Source organism: Mustelus asterias, chromosome 6, assembly GCF_964213995.1.
Source record: "Mustelus asterias chromosome 6, sMusAst1.hap1.1, whole genome shotgun sequence".
Classification (NCBI taxonomy): Eukaryota; Metazoa; Chordata; class Chondrichthyes; order Carcharhiniformes; family Triakidae; genus Mustelus; species Mustelus asterias.
In genome coordinates this window covers 51,413,711-51,433,663 of record NC_135806.1, presented here as the reverse complement: position 1 = coordinate 51,433,663, position 19,953 = coordinate 51,413,711, and the positions used below count along the sequence as shown (strand labels likewise).

General features: G+C 43.2%; 1 protein-coding gene across 5 annotated transcripts in view; it reads right to left on the bottom strand.

The window, feature by feature from the left end:
* The window catches only part of rfx3 (regulatory factor X, 3 (influences HLA class II expression)), a 348,433-nt gene that overhangs the window by 172,156 nt on the left and 156,324 nt on the right, over window positions 1-19,953 (bottom strand). For all 5 annotated transcript variants that reach the window (XM_078214298.1, XM_078214299.1, XM_078214297.1 and 2 more), the window contains 2 exons: window positions 6,619-6,743; window positions 1,367-1,446 (listed from right to left, as the gene is read on the bottom strand). In XM_078214298.1, the coding sequence (XP_078070424.1) occupies window positions 1,367-1,446; window positions 6,619-6,735 (197 nt within the window). In that variant the 5' untranslated portion in view covers window positions 6,736-6,743. The remainder of the gene's footprint in view (window positions 1-1,366; window positions 1,447-6,618; window positions 6,744-19,953) is intronic.

Sequence of the window (19,953 nt, the reverse complement as noted above, 5' to 3'; positions counted from 1 at the left end):
GGAATGAAGATACAATCATCTTGGGTGTTCGGCACCCTGGTGGTCACGACCTGACCATTCCAATAACAGCCAGAACCATTCCTCCATAAGGATTAGGACATGTCCCCCTCCAGTTAGTCCTGCTGCCACCTTGCCCTGTAATAGAAAGGGAAGTGCATCAATGAGCATGGTGCAATCTACTGAGTGATATGGCTGTCATGGTTTAAAACTGGCAGTGTGTGCAAGCTGAGATGTGGCTGTGAGGCTTGCAGCAGTGCCAAGTGTGTGAGTGTGCAGCGAAGCACCTGACTGATATATAAACGTCCTGATTGATAATGGTTCTGAGTGCTGAGGGTGTGCTAAATTGAGAAGTGGCTTAGGCTAGTGGTTAGATATGGCATTTGAAAATACATTCAGAGACCATCGCAATTCGTATGGGATCATTGAACCTCTCATGTCACTGCATCTAGGTCTTCAGGTTTCACTCTGGCATTGACCTCCATTGCTATCACCTTCTACTGCCTTTTGATTGTGTGTTTGATGGGCCTTAACCCTGATGTAGAAACAAGACATCTCTCTTTCTTTCTACCTCCTCCAGCAAGGCCCCTACTGCAATAAACCTTGGAACCCATTCTCTCCCATGTTGTACCATTATCCATGGTTTCCCAAAACAGATTCACTTTCCTCATGACTCCCAGCTCCAACCACAATGCACTTCCTCTTTAAGCAGCACAGGCTAGAGGAAGTTATGATTTTGGGCCCCTTGCTGATGCTTGTAACCAATTAACAGCGTAGTTAGTGCTGGGTGGATGCAGAAATCATTATAACAAGTAGACATCATGAAATTGGCATGCTGCATACATTTCAATCACCGTACATGGGTTAATCGTGGATTGCTACCCCAAACTATTTTTGGGGATCAAATTAGCATTGTATATGTTTCTAAAATGTTTTAAGGTTTGCTTTTAATATTTTCTAATAATCTTACCTCATAGTTCCTCTGCCTTTCGTATTAACTTTTAAATTCCTTCCCGCACGTTCCATAATATTGTTTGCTATTAACTGAATTTTATTTTTGACATTTGGCATAAGCCTCCTTTTTCTGTTTTATTTTCGCTTTATTTCCTCTGTCAACCATGACATATTAGCTTTGAATGTTCTACAATTTCCCTTCAAAGGAATAAGTCTAGTTTACACTGAGCTATCTCTTTCCTGAGTGCCTTTCATTGCTCCATTTCTGTCACACTTTGCAATCTATCTCTCCGAATCACCCACTAATAATTCTGGTGAAATTGTCTTGGGTGGTTTTGCAAAGCAAGCAAAAGCAAATTGGCAGGCTTGCTCAATGGTTATTCCCATTGACTTCCAATATCAGAAGGTGACTCACATTGTTCCATTGGTGTAAACAGCATCACTTCCTTCCACATACTGCACCTGTGTTGGGTAGACATGCTGCACCTGTTGTACCTGAAAAATAAACAAACATTTATTTGAATAACTGTAATATCTTAAAAGTTTTATGAATTCCCAGCAAATTCTCTCATTATGATAACTAACTTATAACAGTTTGTCAGAATTTTCCATCATGTTGCATTCTTCACTTATTTTGCTGTGATGTTTTGAATTTTCCCATTCATTTTAGTGCAGTACTGATTCAGAAGTTTGACCTTCTAGCCAGGTGGCACGAGCAGTGCTGCATTATTAACACTTATTTATGATTGGTTGAAGATGATCTAATAACAGTCGTCCCAGTCCCAAGTCTGTATGAAGTCAGCCAACTAGAAGTGACAGGGTGGGGTAACGGATATATGGAAGCAACAGTGGGCGGAAGGGGACAGAGTGATTAAGAGAAGGGACGCTCGTTAAAGTCCAGTTTTAAAAGAAATCACTCAAGCCTGATACCTGCATTTTTTAAAATCTGCTGCTTTTAATCTGGTGCAATTTGGTCCCATTGCTAAGTACTGGTTCTTTGCAGTTCTGATCCAGTTCTACTGGTTTTTTTAATGACCATTCCTGGTATTTCTAAGTTTTCTTCTCCTCATATCTCTAAGTCAATAAATCTGAAAAATCTGCAATATTTTAGAAGTCCTATGCCTGTATGCACAACATCTCTACAAATTTACTTTCATTGGTATGCTTTGATCATAATTTTGTCTCAGGGACTGCTATATCTATGTCCTTACATTTAAATTAATATAGGAATCTGCTCATGTAAACTTGCCATAATGTGAATACAATCGCCCACTGGTTATGCACTGGTTATCATATACCCTCAGGCAGCTCGTCATTGAAGAGGGATGGAAGACTCAACTGCTGCAATGTCAGCAGCAGCCCACAGTTAACTACTTAGAAGGGCAGTGGCCAATAAGGGTGGAGAGCAGATTGGGGGAGGATACATTAAGATAAAAGCAAAATACTGTGGATGCCGGAATCTGCAACAAAAACAGAAAATGCTGGAAAATCTAACAGCATCTGTGGGGAGACAATAGAGCCAACGTTTTGAGTCTGAATGACCCTCCATCCAGACTCGAAACGTTGGCTCTATTGTCTCTTCACAGATTCTTTCAGACCTGCTAAAATTTTCTAGCATTTTTTTGTTTCAGATTCCAGCATCCACAGTATTTTGTATTTTGCTTTTACTAATGCATACAGGTTACATTTGGTGTGAGTTGTGGAAAAATTTAATCATTCAGTCGTTACGTCCTCCTGGTCACTCGTGATTCAACGAGGATCTTATTACAAAGGACCTCCTGACTTATTAAGGCAGCACAAGTGCCACTTGGAGAACAAGGTGGCTTTTCTCTACGGCTACTTGTACAAGAACATGCCAAACTGTAACACTCTTTCAATACTGTTCTGGCAATACTTAGAAGGGTTATTTTCCATTGCACAATAGGGAGAGGCAGAATTCCTCAGGGTGAAAGCATAATGGCACCCTGCATCAAATCTGGCATTGATGTGGAAAATTCATTTGATTCTGTCATTCAATCTGGATATTCTTCTCAATTTAGGGATTAACTTCAGGAACTGAATGTCACAGATGTACGATATATTGCATTCATGAGGAAATCAATAAAGTGATAAAACTGTCTTGTCCTATCATGCTGCTTTGTCAAATTTTACAAATTCCACAGTTACTCTGAATAGTGTGGCAGTTACCTGACAAACGCATGTCTAGATGGCACACTGAGTAATATCACAAAGATCCTTGGTGCCTGAAATGCGCCGGTGCATGTAAATTAAGTGTAGTTATCACTGTCACGTCCACAGGCAGAGCAGCCCAGGCAGATCTTCATTCAATAGGTTGCACAGCTCTTATTTTGCAAAAGAAACACTCTGGGGCCGATTTTACCACATCGGCTCTAAGTGCCGGGTGCGGTCGTAAATCAGACCCGCGCCCGGCAGCCGTGCTCCAGCGCCCCCATACGCCTTTTTTCGGCGCGGGTCCAATGGGCGGGGCCTAGCGCATTTGCATCTAAGGCAGCGCTGACAGCACTGGGGGGGGGATCTGACATCTCTTCCCTGGGGGGGGGGGGGGGATGGATTCTGACATCTCTTCCCTGAGGGGGGGAATTCAAGTCCGAAAACGGGCGCGAAGTTTTGGTAAAATCGGGCCCTCTATCTCACACCAAGCTCCTCGATAAGATATTCACTAGATCTCCATGATCTGGTTGCAAATTGAGAGTTTAATACATTGTAGGATGCATCTTCCTCATATGCTGCTGACTCTCCTTCCCTCAATCCGGCACCACTCCTTTATCTCCATTATATTTGCAAACAAAGATATGCCTACTGGGAATGCCATACCAAGTACTCACAGCCTTTCATGATGGGTGGGAGAAAAAACGTCCGTGGACCTCGATCTATCAATCACAGGGTACAATTCCCCCAAGTATCTTCCAGCATGTTTGAGGGCAGGCACTGTGGGAGAATATGGCGGGAGGGCCAGAAATTGGTTTCATGCCATCATGAATTTACAGTGGGATCTTCCACTGGTGTCCACCATGGTGGATCGGAAAATCCACCAGAGGATGGCATTAACTTCATTTACAACCATGGGATGCAGATAAAGGCCCTAACCCTTCCAAGATGCTGGCGGAAATACACCCTGCACAAAACACATTTGTACAACATGGCATGCAGATGTCAGGACTCATCTGAACAATGCTTGGGGGCTACCTCAGAGTTCAAGGTGGAGGCGGTCTGCAACCCTGGATCTGCACAGCACTTGGTTGGGGGTGCATCTGATCTGCAGGTGGACTTTCTGGGTCAGGTGTCCTGGAGGGGGTCCATCTTCCAGCATCAGGGTGTGCCCAGAGATCCATATTCATTTTCTTCAACAGTGGGCGGTGATGCTGGGAATCTTTTCAATATGGCAAGCGGACAAGATGGTGAACTACACGCCATCCAGGTCTGTCCCACCACTGAATACGATGTGAAACACCCAGGTGCATAATTAATGCAGTCAGGGCTGGAAGATTTGCGTGTATTCCCACAGCAGGAAACACTCCACATTCTTGTCCTCACCACAGCATTTAGTCTCAAAATGGCAGAATTCCGCCCGCAACATCAGTTCAGTTCAAGCAAATTAAAATCTGCTGCAAAAGTTCCTTTTCAGCTCCAGTAATTAGTGTTTTAATTTGTCCTCAGTCTCAGTCTCCAAAGCGAATCATTTTTGCCAGTTTCAGCTGCAACTGGAAATAGATCTGCCTTATTTAAATAATTTTAAATCATCCCTAGTGCATTGAGAGAGTTACTTAATTCCTGGTATTTTTGTGAACCAACGCCATAGGCCTGTTAAATATTTAAAATAGTTTCAGTTTGAAAATTGGTGAGCCAAATCGAAAGAGCCTCAATAGATTTGCAAATCGGATTGTTGTCATTAAAAGGGCCCAGGATGCACCTTTCAGATTATAGAACTGCTAAGCAGATATCCTAGAAATGCCAAAAAAAGTACATCTTCCAGGAGTGCAGTGCAGTAAAACAACAGGCCACACACAAAAGTTTCATGAATTACTATCTGCCCCAGTTCCTTCAGGATGGTTGAATAGTATCTGTTGAATATCTAGTGTCTTATATCTGAACTTCAAGGGTTACATTTACAAGGAGAGATTACACAAACTCGGCTTGTACTCCTTGGAATTTAGAAGGTTCAGAAGTAATCTGATCAAAATTTTCAAGATATTAAGGAAAACAGATAGAGGAGTGAGAGAGAAGCCATTTCCAATGGTTTGGTTTGGGGACATTGTCTAAAAAGTAGAGCTAGGGCTCCTGGGAGTGAAATTAGGAATCAATGCTACTCACAACAGGTGGCAGAAGTTTGGAATTCTCTTTTGAAAACAGCAATTGATGCTCAGTCTATTGTTTATTTTAAATCTGAGATTGATAAGATTTTTGTGAACGAAATATGGGGATATGGAACAATATGGAGTTAAGTACCAAGTCAGCCATATTCTTACTCAATGACGGAACAGGCTTGAGGGGGTAAGTGTCCTTTTCCACTTTCCATTTTCCTACCTTAAGATACATGCACCAAAACAAAAGGCTAAACTTTAAGCCCCCACCCCTTCCCCCTGGATTTGCAGGCAAAATTCAGAATTTGGCCTTCCAGCTGCCTGCCCGCTCTCCCTCGCCTGTATCTATTAAGACCCTCAAGTGGCCACCAGTTTCACTGGGACCAGTTCAACCGGTAAAATTGTCAATCTGGTGGGCATAAAAATCACTACTTGAACTGGCAGAAGCACCAGTGATATCATCAGTTCAACTGGTTGTTGTTGGTGAGCTGAGCCTCATTTCCCAGTCGACAGCTGATTCAGTTGGTACCAGTTCAACTGAAGTCCCATGTGACACACTGAGTAAAAAACAATTTTAAAATAATGGCTTAAGTCTACAAAATATGGCAATGGAGTACATGCTCCTCTGTATGTGAAGTTAAGGAAACAATTCTTCTCTGAATTAAAATCAATTTCTAAAGACAGTAAATTAAAGAAAACATAAACAATAGTTGAAACGTTCTTGCTGAGAAGTGAAAGGAGGCAAAGGTGAAGTACTTCTGATGTATGCCAGATACCAATTATTTTATGTTCTACACATAGATTGGAATCTCCTCCACTTATGGCTGTATGGTAGCACAGTGGTTAGCACTGCTGCCTCATAGCCCCAGGGACCCGGGTTTGATTCCAGCCTTGGGTGACTGGCTGTGTGGAGTTTGCACATTCTCCCCGTGTCTGCGTGGGTTTCCTCCAGGTGCTCCGGTTCCCTCCCATAGTCCAAAGATATGCAGGTTAGGTGAATTAGCCATGTTAAATTGCTCCTTCGTGGCCAAAGATGTGTAGGGTTAGGTGGATTGACTATGGTAAATGTATGGGATTACGGGTATAGGGTACGTTGCAGTGTGGGCCTGGGTGAGATGATCTTTTGGAGAGTTGCTGCAGACTCGATGGGCCAAATAGCCTCTTTTTGCACTGCAGGGATACTATGGATTCCTACTATTCGGCATCTTCTCATGGATGACTAATGATGGCTCTGCTGACTATCTGGGATGGGGTCACTTATTTCTCCCTCTCACCATCAGAACAAAGACAGTGGTGAAAATGGAGAGAAGGCATCATTGCCATTTCAGATCGAATGAAGACTTACCTGCTGCTGAACGGGTACTTGTTGTACCACTTGGGCCTGCACTGCCTGCTGTCCTGCCACTGATGTCTGCAAAGTCACGGTTGATGTGGTGTCTGAACCAGCCTCAGACGTCTGCATATTGGGCTCTAAAGAAACAGAAGAAAACGGATCAGGATGCATTCAAATATTGAAGTAATGGAATGATGGTGGAAATTTGGTTCCTCTTCGGGACAGAAAAGTGTACATCAGATATGAAAGAAGCACTAAACTACTCTAAACTGTTAGGCTGGGAGCATTTCCAGTTCTGCAGTCTCCACAGAATCATAGAACGATGATAGCAGAGAAGGCGGCGACAGCAGAGAAGGCGGTGATAGCACAAAAGGCGGCGATTTGGCCTGTCGTGTCCATGTCACCAGTCAAAATTTAACATCTTATTGAAGTGAAGGGGCTGAAGGTCAGAGGCCTGTAAGCCAAAGGAAATACCCCAGCTTGAATATGAACTGATTTTGTATGTGAATTCCTCAGCAGGTACTGCACAGGGCTAAAACACACTTTTTTGAAAACAAATGTGCTGCAAACTTTGAAATTATAAACATTAAATTCAAGTTTCTTTTTTACTCCTGTTACTTACCTGTCCCTTTTACCCAATAAGTTATACTTCCACCTTTCAGAAGAACTCATAGACTACCTCCTAAAGAATAATAACCTACAGCTAGAAATCATAACAGAGAAAACTTGAATAAACTCAGCAGATCTGCCAGCATCTATTAAGAGTGAAACAAAGTTTTGAGTCCTTGGACTCTTAGTCAGGACTTGAGACGTTAACTCTGTTTTTCTCCGAAGAGGTGCTGAGTTTATCCAAGTTTCCTCTGCTCTTGTTTTGAATTTCTTTTTATTTTACAGGATGTGAATGTCACTGGGTAGGCCAGCATTTATTGCCCATCCCTAATTGTCCTTCAGAAGGTGGTGAGCTGCCTTCCTGAACCGCTGCAGTCCCTAAACTGCCTGGTTTCCCCAGAAAGCCAAAGTTACGACATCTGCTCCTGGTGCTGTCCCTGTATTGTTGCTGCTGCAGTATTTTGGTCTCTGTGAATAACCATGCACCCCAGGGTGTCCTATTGCAGCTTTGACTCTCCATGACCACTTTCTTCTCTCATCTTACAACAACAAAATAGCTGAGATGTTGATGCATCCAAACCATCTATTCCACCCCATTTTCCTCCAGTACTGCCAATCTAGGTCCTTTCCCCTGAACTGCCAAAAAGCATCAAGGTTTCCTCCAACTTACTGTAAGCAATAACAGGAGGAATCTACTTGTACATACTGAAAAACAGGAGAGATCTGCTAGTTTATACTGAAAAACTGAGTGTAAAGTAAGAATTGTCAAGTAGGTTTCTTGAGATCCGCAGTCTATAATCGAATCATATAGTATGGGTGAAATTATAAAAACGCAAGGGCTTCTGCCAAGAATTTTTGAGGAAAACAAAAGGAGACAAACACTTTTGAGATCTGGTGCCAAGACGCAGTATGTCAGAAATATGCTATAATCATAAACTACATAGCAGGTCTCTGAGAATGTCAGTGACAAATAACCTTCCTGTTGCTACCATGAGAGCACAAATGTGATCTGAGGGCTCAGACAGAGCATGCAGGCAGGATATCTTTGTTTACAGCCTCAGAAACACCATAAAAATGCATGCTATGATCAAAAGATAAAACTTTAATCACTAAAATATTTATCTCATTTTATTTCCAAATGCTTTTTAAAATGCTGAAATATTTTTAGAATTACATATACTCATTTTGTATGTTGTTAAAATAACACAAGGCTCGAGTTTATAAAAAAAAAACTGAGTGCCGAACAGGAGAGTTTCAGACCTGTTCCTTCGGCGAGGGAAAAACAAATCAAATCTTATGACATTTAGAAAACGAATGAGGCAAACTGTGATTCTCGCCAGTAAGGGGAGAGGATGGAGTCTATTCACACCGGGAAGCTGGCTGCTGACTGGTAAAGGGCGCTATGGACCTTCAACCGACGCTATACACTAGGTACATCGATAACATTTTCTTCCTTTGGACTCACGGCGAACAATCACTGAAACAACTATATGATGGCACCAACAAGTTCCATCCCACCATCAGACTCAGCATGGACTACTCTCCAGAATCGGTTGCATTCTTGGATACACGCATCTCCATCAAGGACAGTCACCTCAGCACTTCACTGTACCGCAAGCCCACGGATAACCTCACGATGCTCCACTTCTCCAGCTTCCACCCTAAACACATTAAAGAAGCCATCCCCTATGGACAAGCCCTCCGTATACACAGGATCTGCCCAGATGAGGAGGATCACAACAGACACCTACAGACGCTGAAAGACACCCACGTAAGAACAGGATCGACAGTTCCGATGCGCCTCAGCGAGAAACCGCACCGACCTACTCAGAAGACAAACACGGGACATGGCGGACAGAGTATCCTTCGTCGTCCAGTACTTCCCTGGAGTGGAGAAACTACGACATCTTCTCCGGAGCCTTCAACATGTCATCGATGAAGATGAACATCTCGCCAAGGCCATCCCCACACCCCCATTACTTGCCTTTAAACAACTGCGCAACCTCAAACAAACCATTGTACGCAGCAAACTACCCAGCCTTCAGGAAAACAGTGACCACAATACCACAAACCTTGCCACAGCAACCTCTGCAAGACGTGCCAGATCATCGACACAGATGCCATCATCTCATGTGAGAACACCATCCACCAGGTACACGGTACATACTCTTGTGATTCGGCCAACGTTGTCTACCTGATACGCTGCAGGAAAGGATGTCCCGAGGCATGGTACATTGGTGAGACCATGCAGACGCTACGACAATGGATGAATGGACACCGCTCAACAATCACCAGGCAGGAGTGTCCCCTTCCTGTCAGGGAACAGTTCAGCAGTTAAGGGCATTCAGCCTCTGATCTTCAGGTAAACGTTCTCCAAGGCGGCCTTCAAGACACACGACAACGCAGAATCGCTGAGCAGAAACTGATAGCCAAGTTCTGCACACGAGGACGGCCTCAACCGGGATCTTGGGTTCATGTCACACTATCTGCAACCCCCACAACTTGCCTGGGCTTGCAAAATCTCACTAACTGTCCTGGCTTGAGACAATTCACACCCCTTTAACCTGTACTTAACCCTCTCTCCACTCGCATTGTCTGTACCTGGAAAGACTTGATTACCTGTTAAGACTCGCATTCCAACCATTACCTTGTAATTGAGTTTGTGTCTGTATATGCCCTGCTTGTGAACCCAACTCCCACTCACCTGAAGAAGGAGCGAGACTCCGAAAGCTCATGCTACCAAATAAACCTGTTGGCCTTTAACCTGGTGTTGTGTGCCTACCCCAGTCCAACACTGGCATCTCCACACAACTAATTAAAAATCAATAGGATCTGTTATGCCAAAAATAAACACAAGGCTGTGCCAAATCAAAATGGAACAGGAATGAGGGTGGGGGGGGGCATACGTCTGGGTTAGTCTTGCTGCAAATGACTGCCCAGCCTTCCACTGCCATCCCTCTTCCCCTGCTGCTACTCTGCTGCCATCTCCTCCTTTCACTCCTCCCGACTCCACTGCCATCCCGACCCCATACTATTTTGTTCTTCCCATGCCACCCATTCCATGCCACCACTTTCATTCCCTCCCCTTCGCACCCTCATCCTCTGCCATGTCCGAATGCCATTCCCACACCTAAGATATTCCCCCGCACCACCAACCCCACCCCTTCCAAACTCTCCAACCATGTTGATGGACTTCCTTACCTTCCCGTTATTCTTGGCCACCAACCATACCCATCACCATACCCTACTGCCATCAAACCACCCCTCCCACATCATTGCTTCCCACCCCTCCAACCAGGATGACTTTGTTGTTGGGTTCCCTTTATCTTCTGTTGTTCTTTTTCTCCACCAACCCACCACTCATCCTGCCACCAACCACTGGCAGCCACGTGTCACTCATGGCTCAGTGTACACCTGGCTCCACCTACAAATCAACCCACTGACCAATCAGAACAGTGTGGACAGACAAAAGCTGTACTATTGTAGACTGTGTTTTCATTTCAAAATACAAAGGCTCACACTAGATGTTACCTTCTAAGTGATCTTGAAAAGAATTCACTGTACTTCACAGCTCCTGATAAACTAAACTCCTCTCTATAAAGTCCTAACTCTTGCTAGTAGTTCTCCAATAACATATTAATTTAATGTCACTTCTTTCTCAAGTTTTTGTCCATTTCTACTTCTTATATTCTTTTGTATACATTTTAAAAGCACCTGTTTAGCGTGTAAACCTTCTGAACAGAAAAAAAACCAAATATTTTCTATCTTTCCTTTTTTCATATAAGAAACAACTTACAACTATACAGCATCACTGGGGACTCATAAGACATTTTAGTTAATCAAGTCCTTTTTGTAAAGTACTAACACTTGTGATGTAGAAAACCAGCCATCTTTAGTTATGTTGGTTGAGGTATAAATCTTGTCATGCAATTGGACAACTCATTTTCTGTTCGAAAGTGGGTCTCAAACCTTCAACTTTTTTTCTTTATTCTTTCATTCGAGATGGGCATTGCGAGCAAGGCCAACATTTGTTGCCACTCTAATTGCCCTTGAACTGAATGGCTAGCTAGGCCAGTTCAGAGAACAGTTAAGAATCAACCACATTGCTGTGGGTCTGACCAGGCAAAGATGATAGATTTCCTTCTCTAATGGGCATTAGTGAACAAGATGTGTGGGCTAGGTGAATTGGTCTAAATTGCCCGTCAGGGGGATTAGCAGGGAAAATACGTAGGGTTAGGGGGATAGTGCCTGGATGGGATTGTTGTCAGTGCAGGCTTGATGGGCTGAATGGTCTCCTTCTGCACTGTAGGAGATTCTATGATAAATTGAGTTTTCAAACAATCAATGATAGATGAGAATAGCTTTCACTTTCAGATTAACTAACTGAATCCCATCAGTTGCAGTGGTGGAATTTGAACCCATGGCGCCACAGCATTAGCCTGGGTCTCTGGATTATTCGTCCAGTTAAAAAATTGCCACTATGTCACCATTTCCCCTTCTGACTTTCATGCTGCTGAGCTAAGGGTGACCTCTGTCACTGCAGAAGTAGTTGATGTTACCAAAGGGTGTTTCCTACTAATTTGGACTCCTCTGCGCCCACAATTTCTACATCATGGTATCGTTTTGGTATCAAACTGGCATCGCAAGCACACATTTCCAATGTGGCACACCCTGAGTGTTAACTTGTTGAAGTCATTAGCGCAGGCTTTAGGAGTGTACATTGGATACGTGTTAGTGTAATGCTGATTTAACGCCACTACTACCATTTTCAATATTGCCATTCTAATACCCTCTCTTAAACACAGAACTGAGCATGTGCTCAGCATCAGGAAGGGTTCAGACCCACCAGTATTATTTAAAGAGATCAATCATTACGAGGTTAGTGGTTGATTAAATTCTACTAGCTCTGCTGAGTTAGAGAATTGCTTGGTTGTTGGTTAGTGAAGTCAAATGGTGTTCTATATGGAGAAAATCGTGGTGGTAACTGCAAGGGTTCTGGTCAGACCACTTGGTCCCTGTCATGAGTGCTCTAATTGCAATCCTCCATGGACTGCAGCATGAGAGAGAATGGTAGAACAACGGCAGCAAAAAAAGGGAAAGCTGGTACTTGAGGGAGCAGATGGAAGAGAAGCAAAGGAGACCTTATCTATCTAGTTATTTCCAGGAATACTCATACCTCCAACAAAGCCAGCAGTGGTGTATGCATTGTCTGTGCTTTACAAAGGGGGTGGCTCAGGAAACACTATCATCCCTTGCAACCGTTTTTACAGCCTCACTGTAGGGCAAGGATGGCACTGCCAATGACTGTGAAAATGACCATTGCCATGAATGTGTGTGTGCTGGTCTCCTTCTACGCCGAAGGAGGCAGCAGATGAAACCAATCTCAATTTGTCTTCCATTATTACAGAACGGTGACAAACTCCTATTATGTCAGGAGAGGACCGTTTGTTGTGTTTTCTCTTGAGAAGATAGGAGGCTTCCTAAGAGTGCAGATTGCCACAGAATGCACACATGAGGCTTTGCAGGAACCACATCTCAAAGCTGAGATATACTGTATCTTCAAGGATTACCATTTGCTCAACGTATGGTTGGTGTATAACCATGCTCAGTACGTCATGCCTGTGAATACTGGTAACCTGGCAGCAGTCATAATGCTTTCATTCTGCAACAATACACTTGCAGCCACTGCAAAAAAGCAGAGGGTGGCTATTGGGCAACAAGGACTACTTGCTTTACCACTGGCTCATAGTGCCCAGCCCAACCGCATCTGGCAAGCATATTTAGAATAGAGTCATGATGCCCACAAACATCAAACAGCAGACCATTAGAGTGGTTCAGCAACAAATCAGCTGCCTGGACCAGTACACGGTACATACTCTTGCAAGTCGGCCAACGTTGTCTACGATACGCTGCAGGATAGGATATTCCGAGGCATGGTACATTGGGGAAACCATGCAGACACTACGACAACGGATGAATGAACACCGCTCGACAATTACCAGGCAAGACTGTTCTCTTCCTGTTGGGGAGCACTTCAGCGGTCACGGGCATTCGGCCTCTGATCTTCAGGTAAGCGTTCTCCAAGGCGGCCTTCACGACACACGACAACGCAGAGTCGCTGAGCAGAAACTGATAGCCAGGTTCTGCACGAGGACGGCTTCAACTGGGATATTGGGTTCATGTCACACTATCTGTAACCCCCACAACTTGCCTGGACTTGCAAGATCTCACTAGCTGTCCTGTCTGGAGACAATACACATCTCTTTAACCTGTGCTTAATGCTCTCTCCACTCACATTGTCTGTACCTTTAAGACTTGATTAGCTGTAAAGAATCGCATTCCAATCATTATTCTGTAAATTGAGTTTGTGTCTCTGTATGCCCTGTTTGTGAGCAGATCTCCCACTCCACCTGACAAAGGAGCAGCGCTCCAAAAGCTAGTGACGTTTGCTACCAAATAAACCAGTTAGACTTTAACCTGGTGTTGTTAGACTTCTTATTGAATGCGCCCAGTGGTGTAATGGTTCCTCTGTCATTTGCGAGCTCAAACCAAATGGATTCTGATCTTGACCCCTTGAGGACATCCTCTCTTCCAGCACTATAATATTATCCTTAATCAGTACTGCTGCCCCTCTCCTTCCTTTCCTTCGTCACCTTGAACACTTTGTATCCAGGAATATTTAGTACACAGTTCTATCCTTTGTTGTGTTAGGTCTCTGTTATCGTGACAACATCATATTCTTTTGTTGCTATTTGCACCTACTGCTCACCAACTTTATTCCCATGCTTCATGCATTTATATATAGATATCTGCGCAGCAAGCCTAACTTACCTTTTACTCGAGAAGCAAACTACTAAGTCCCATTCCCCTGCTCTTTTCTCATATTCCTGTAATTTTTTTCTCCATTAATTATCCAATTCCCTTTTGAAGGCAACAATTGAATCCGCGTCCGCAACTCAATTACTCAATGCATTCAATGAACAATCTTGCTGTCAATTATAAAAAATTCTAGACATTGTGAGCTAATTTTGATTTTGGATGTAAAGTGAACTCCAGTGAATTTAAGAAATGCTATTAGATGAAAAACATCTTTAATGTTAATGGATCTGTTCTTTCTTCATAATAGTATCCAAGCAGAATTCTAGTTTTAATCAACTGGAAATACTTAGGGAGGGAAAAAGCAGAAAATTACTGTCACAGTTTGCTAGCAAAGCTGGGTGGAAGAAAGTAGTAGTTCAAATATTCCATGAGTGCAAAATTTATATCTATAGTACTGTTGGAGCCAACATCATGGATATTTGAACCTTTGAAGAGAGACATTCAGTGCTTTTGGCACAGCCCTCATGCTGGCCATTCGGGCAGGGATGCTGTGCGCGAGTGGAAGCTTCCCAACTCGCCACAAGTCAAACATCTGCATCAGCTGATCTGACACAGGATGTACAAATGTAGACTAAGGAGGTCTGTTCAACGCATTCACTTGTCACTCACCAAAGAACAGCATATAAATCTTCCAGATAGCAGGGTGAAACAGAGCTGGGAATTGAGAAGGGGCATCAGCCTGGAAAATACCATCACCCTTAATATTTGCAATGACGTTGGATGTTACAGGCTCTGTCAGAGCCAGCCCCATGGTGTGGACAACCATATCTACCAAGGGCTCAGGAAATGCAGGCATCTTTATCCCCAACTGGCTCTGTTCAGTTTCCTCCCAAACCTGCCCTGCAACAGAATGTCATGTCTGTGCTCCACTATGTTTTACTGATGTGCCTCCCACAAATACATAGATGGAGCTAGATGTGAGGCTAGCATCATCAGAATGTGTTTTATTGTGAGGTAGGATATCTGGATGTTAGGAGTGGGTCCTGAGCACCAGCAATTGCTGACGTCTGAATGATGAGGATGTGCTGCATTGAACAATGCGAGATGCTGGTTGTGTCGTGGGTATAGGACGTTATGTGAAGATGCATTCAATTGCCTTAATCACCTGCGTGAGATGAGGTCAGCAAACTTCTTGTAGCACTGTTATCAGGTCCTCAGGTTTAAATACCTTGCATTGAGCTATCTGGCCACCTGCTCTCATCCTCTTCAGAGGGTGGTCCTCTAGATCCTGTGAAAACATGGCCTCTTTCCCCCTGTCCATCTATACCACTAAAGTTCCAGTGCTGCATCAGTGAACCTAAGAGCCTTCTCTCTTCCCTAGTGCAACCATTTTACATGTACTCATTATCTATACAGGCAGCCAGCAGATGCTCAATTCCACTGAGTGCAGCTTCCCTTCAAGGGGGTGCAGACTGTTTTCAAAAAGCAGTCTGGCTGCACCATATGCTATCAGCACATGCTACTCAACCCTTTGCTCAATGCTCAGTCAACCAACAGCATGGGCCCCATTTGGACAAAAACCAAATGCAGACAAATGAGGAGGCAATACCAAATTGTCTATGCTACCTGCTGCAATGGCAACTGGCATACATAGATGGTGAATCATGACCCTGATACCCAATAACAGGTGTAGACCAATTTATTGCCCCCATTACTTTCATGGTGTTTTTGCTCTTGTTATAAACTACAGAACAAAAACCAACATGGATGTCTACTGTTCTAAGGAGTGGTTTCATCACTTTCACTAAATTATGGCATTGAAATGCAGAAAGGTTGCGTTGACAGATAAAACTATGTGGCTGATCTGAAATGCCTATATCTAAATATGGAATCATTGCCAACAGATTCAAGCATTGCAAATACATGCCACAAGAAAAGGAAGCAGCTGCATCTGATACAGTCAACAATCCCGTAAAGGGCCTGAGGGCCAACTCTGAAGCTGTAAAGTCATGAAGGCACATGAGCTCTCTGTTGTGACTGCAAGGCCAAAGGGGGTTTGAATTGACTGCCAGTATCAAAAAGGAAGTACCGATGTCTAGATTGCTGACCGACAAGGAAATTATTAGCATTGTGTGGGAAGAGGATGCTGTTACTTCTGGGAGTGTGAGAAGTAAGGTTAAATGATGAATCCAGCCAGTAAACAGGTAGAGAAAGCAGTTTCTGCAGCTTCCAGGATATCCAATTTTGCAGAATTGGTAAAGGCATCTCTGACAGGCAAGAAAGATGTCATAAAAACACAGAAAATAGGAACAGGGTCATTCAGCCCATTGAGCCTGCTCTATCATTCAATATGATCATGACTGGTCCTCTACCTTAATGCCATTCTCCCGCGCACTCCCCATACCCCTTGATGCCATTGGAGTCTGAAACTCTATCTATTTCCATCTTAAATATATTCAGTTACCTGGTCTCCATAGCCTCCTTTGGTAAAGAATTCCACAGGTTCACCACCTTCTGAGTGAAGACTTTACTCCTCGTCTCAAGATACCATTTAGGACTGAGACGATGACCCCATGATCTGGACCACCCCTCCTCCTCCTCCTCCTCCATCATTCATCCACTCCCCCCCCCCCCTTAACATCCTCTTCACCATTCACATTTCCATCAAGTTTCGTGCCAATAGAAAACTTGGAAATATTACATTTGGTTCTCTCATCCGTATCATTGATGTACATTGTGAAAGGCTGGGGCCTCAAACATTGATGATACTTGTGGCACCCCACCAGTCACCACCTAAAAAGATCCCCTTATCCTGACTCTCTCTTTTCTGTCTTCTAACCAATTCTCAATCCATGCCGATATATTATCCCCACTTCCATGTGCTTTAACTTTGCATACTAATTTTGGAACTTTATCAAAAGCTTCCTTAAATTCCAAATACAGCACATCCACTAGTTCACCCTTATCTATTCTGCTAATTGCTTTCTCAAAAAGCTCCAGTAGATTTGTCAAACATGATTTTCCTTTCATATTATTTTCTAAGCGTTCTGTTATCACAGCCTTTATAATCGATTTGAGCATTTTCCCTACCACTTATTTTGGGCTAACTAGTCGATAATTACCTGTTTTCTCCTTCCCTCTTTTAAATTGTGGGGTTACATTACTCACCCTCCAATCTGCCAGGACTGTTCCAGAATCTACAGCATTTTGGAAGATAACAACCAACGCATCCACTATTTCCATGGCCACCTTCTTCAATACCCTGAGATGCAGATTATCAGGCCATGGGGATTTATCAGCTGGAGTCTCGGATGTCATATACCCTGCTCTCCCCCCCCCCCCTCCCTCCAACCAGCGAGAACGGAGAATTTGTCGCTCAGCCAAATCTCCATTCACTGCAACGGGACTGGAAAATCTCAGCAGTGGGCGAGGCCAGAGAATTCCAGCCATCAGCTTTCAGTCCCATAAATTTTCTCAGCGCTTTTTTTTTAAAGTAATACCAATTTCCTTCAATTCCTCTTTCTTACTCGACCCCTCGTCCAGAGAATTTCTGGGAAGTTATTTGTGTCTTCCTGTTTGAAGACAGAAATAAAATAGTCATTGAATTGCACTGCCATTTTCTTGTTCTCTACTATAAATTCTCTCATTTCAGACTGTAGGGGACCTAACAATTGTCTTCACTAATCTTTTCCCTTTTTACATACAGAAGATTTTACAGTCTGCTTTTATGCTACTTGCAAATTTAATCACATACTCTATTTTTCCCTTGGTCTTTCTTGGCTAAATTCTGAACTACTCCTCATACTCAGCCTTGCTCCTTTTTCTAGCAACTTTATGTGACTCCTCTTTGGATCTAACACTATCCTTAATTTCTTTTGGTCTTTCGGTAGCCATATTTGTGCCACTTTTCTTGTTGTGTTTTTGCGCCAGATAGGAATGTATAACTGCTGCAATACATACATTCCTTAAATACGCACCACTGTCTATCCACCGTCACGCCTTTTAATGAAATTCCCAAATCTATCGTAGCCAGCATACATCACATTCCTTTATAGTTTCTTTTGTTTAAATTTAGGACTCTAGTTTCAGATCAGACTTTTTCATTTTCCATCCTAATGAAGAATTCTATCATGTTATGGTCACTGTTCCCTAAAGGACCCCATGCAACAAGGTTATTAATTAACCGCTTCTCATTGCATAATACCAAATCTAAGATAGTATGTTCCCTAGTTGGTTCCGTGACAAACGGATCTAAAAAAACCATCGCGTACACACCAAGAATTAATCTGCTGCAGTATTATTGTGGTTTTGGTTTGACCAATCGCTATGTAGATTAAAGTTACCCATGATTACTGTATCATTCTTGGTACATGCACCTCTAATTTCCTGTTTAATACCATCCCTTACTTTACCACTACTGTTTGGACACCTGAAGACAGCTCACGCTAATGTTTTTCACCCTTTGTTGCTTCTTAATTCCACTCAGGCTGATTCTTCATCGAGATTTTTTGAACCAATATCCTCTCTCAGTCTTACACTGGTTTCATCTTGAACTAACAAAGCCACCCCACTTCCTTTTCCTTTTTGCCAGTCCCTCCTAAATATTAAGTACCCCTGGATATTCAGTTCCCTGACTTGGTCACCCTGCAGGTCATGTCTCAGTAATCGCAATCCTAGCATGTTTACATCAATTTTCACTATTAACCCATCCACTTTATTATGAATGCTCTGTGCTTTCAGATACAGTGCTTTTAGACTTGACTTAACATTTTTTACAAATAGTACAAAAATCTAAGGCCTATTTGCTGTTAGTTCTGGTTTCCTCTGCCTTCCACTTTTGCTTTCTGTCTTTCATTTCTATTTTTGTGAGCCTCTCCTGTATCTCCACGCTGAAGTTCCCAAACCCCCTGCTACTCTAGTTTAAACTCTCCCCAACAATTATAGCAAATATCCCTGTGAGGATATTGGTCGCGGTCCTGCTGGAGTGCAACCCATCCAGATTGTACAGGTCCCATCTTCCCCAGAATCGATTCAAATGCCTGGGGAATCCAAATCCCCCCCTCCTATACCATCTCTCCAGCCACACATTTATCTCGTCTATTCTATTCCTGCTCTTGCTAGCATGTGGCACTGGGCGTGGTCCCAAGATTACTACCTTTGAGGTCCTGCTGCTTAATTTATTTCCCAGCATCCTATACTCTGCTTTCAGGATCTCATCCCTCATCTTACCTAAGTTATTGGTACCGATATGGACCATAAACTCTGGCTGTTCATGCTCCCCCCTTCAGAATGTCCTATAGCCAGTGACATCCTTGTCCCTGGCACCAGAGAGGTGTCACATCTGCGGCCACAGAAACGTCTATCTGTTCCCCATACTATAGAATCTCCTATTACAATTGCTCTCCCACTCTCTTTTTTCTCCCCACTGTGCAAGCTGAGTCACTCGTGGTGCCACAGACCTGGCACTTTCTGCATTCCCCTGAGACACTACCTCCCCCAGCGGTATCCCACTGGAACTTTATGCTGTGCTAAATACTTTGTGGACAAATGTGCTGTCGTAGGAACATAGAAAAAGCAGTAGAGCATTCAGTCTCTCTTGCTTTCTCCTCCATTCAATTATTTCACGGCTACTTTGTATGTTATTCCTACATACCTGCCTTATTTTCAGAACCTTTAATACACTAACCTAAAAAATCACATCAATCTCAGTTCAATTTCTGTCAACTGGAAGCCGACTGCAATCATTGACTATTTTGCACATGGCTGAAATTAACACTGCACTCAGGCTGTTCAAATAGCAATCACAAAAAAAAAGCTAAAGCTTTTGTAAACATCTTCAGCTGAATTACCAAATGGATGATCCATCTCAGCCTCCTCCTGAAATCTTCACCATCACAGATGGCCATCCTTCAGCAATTC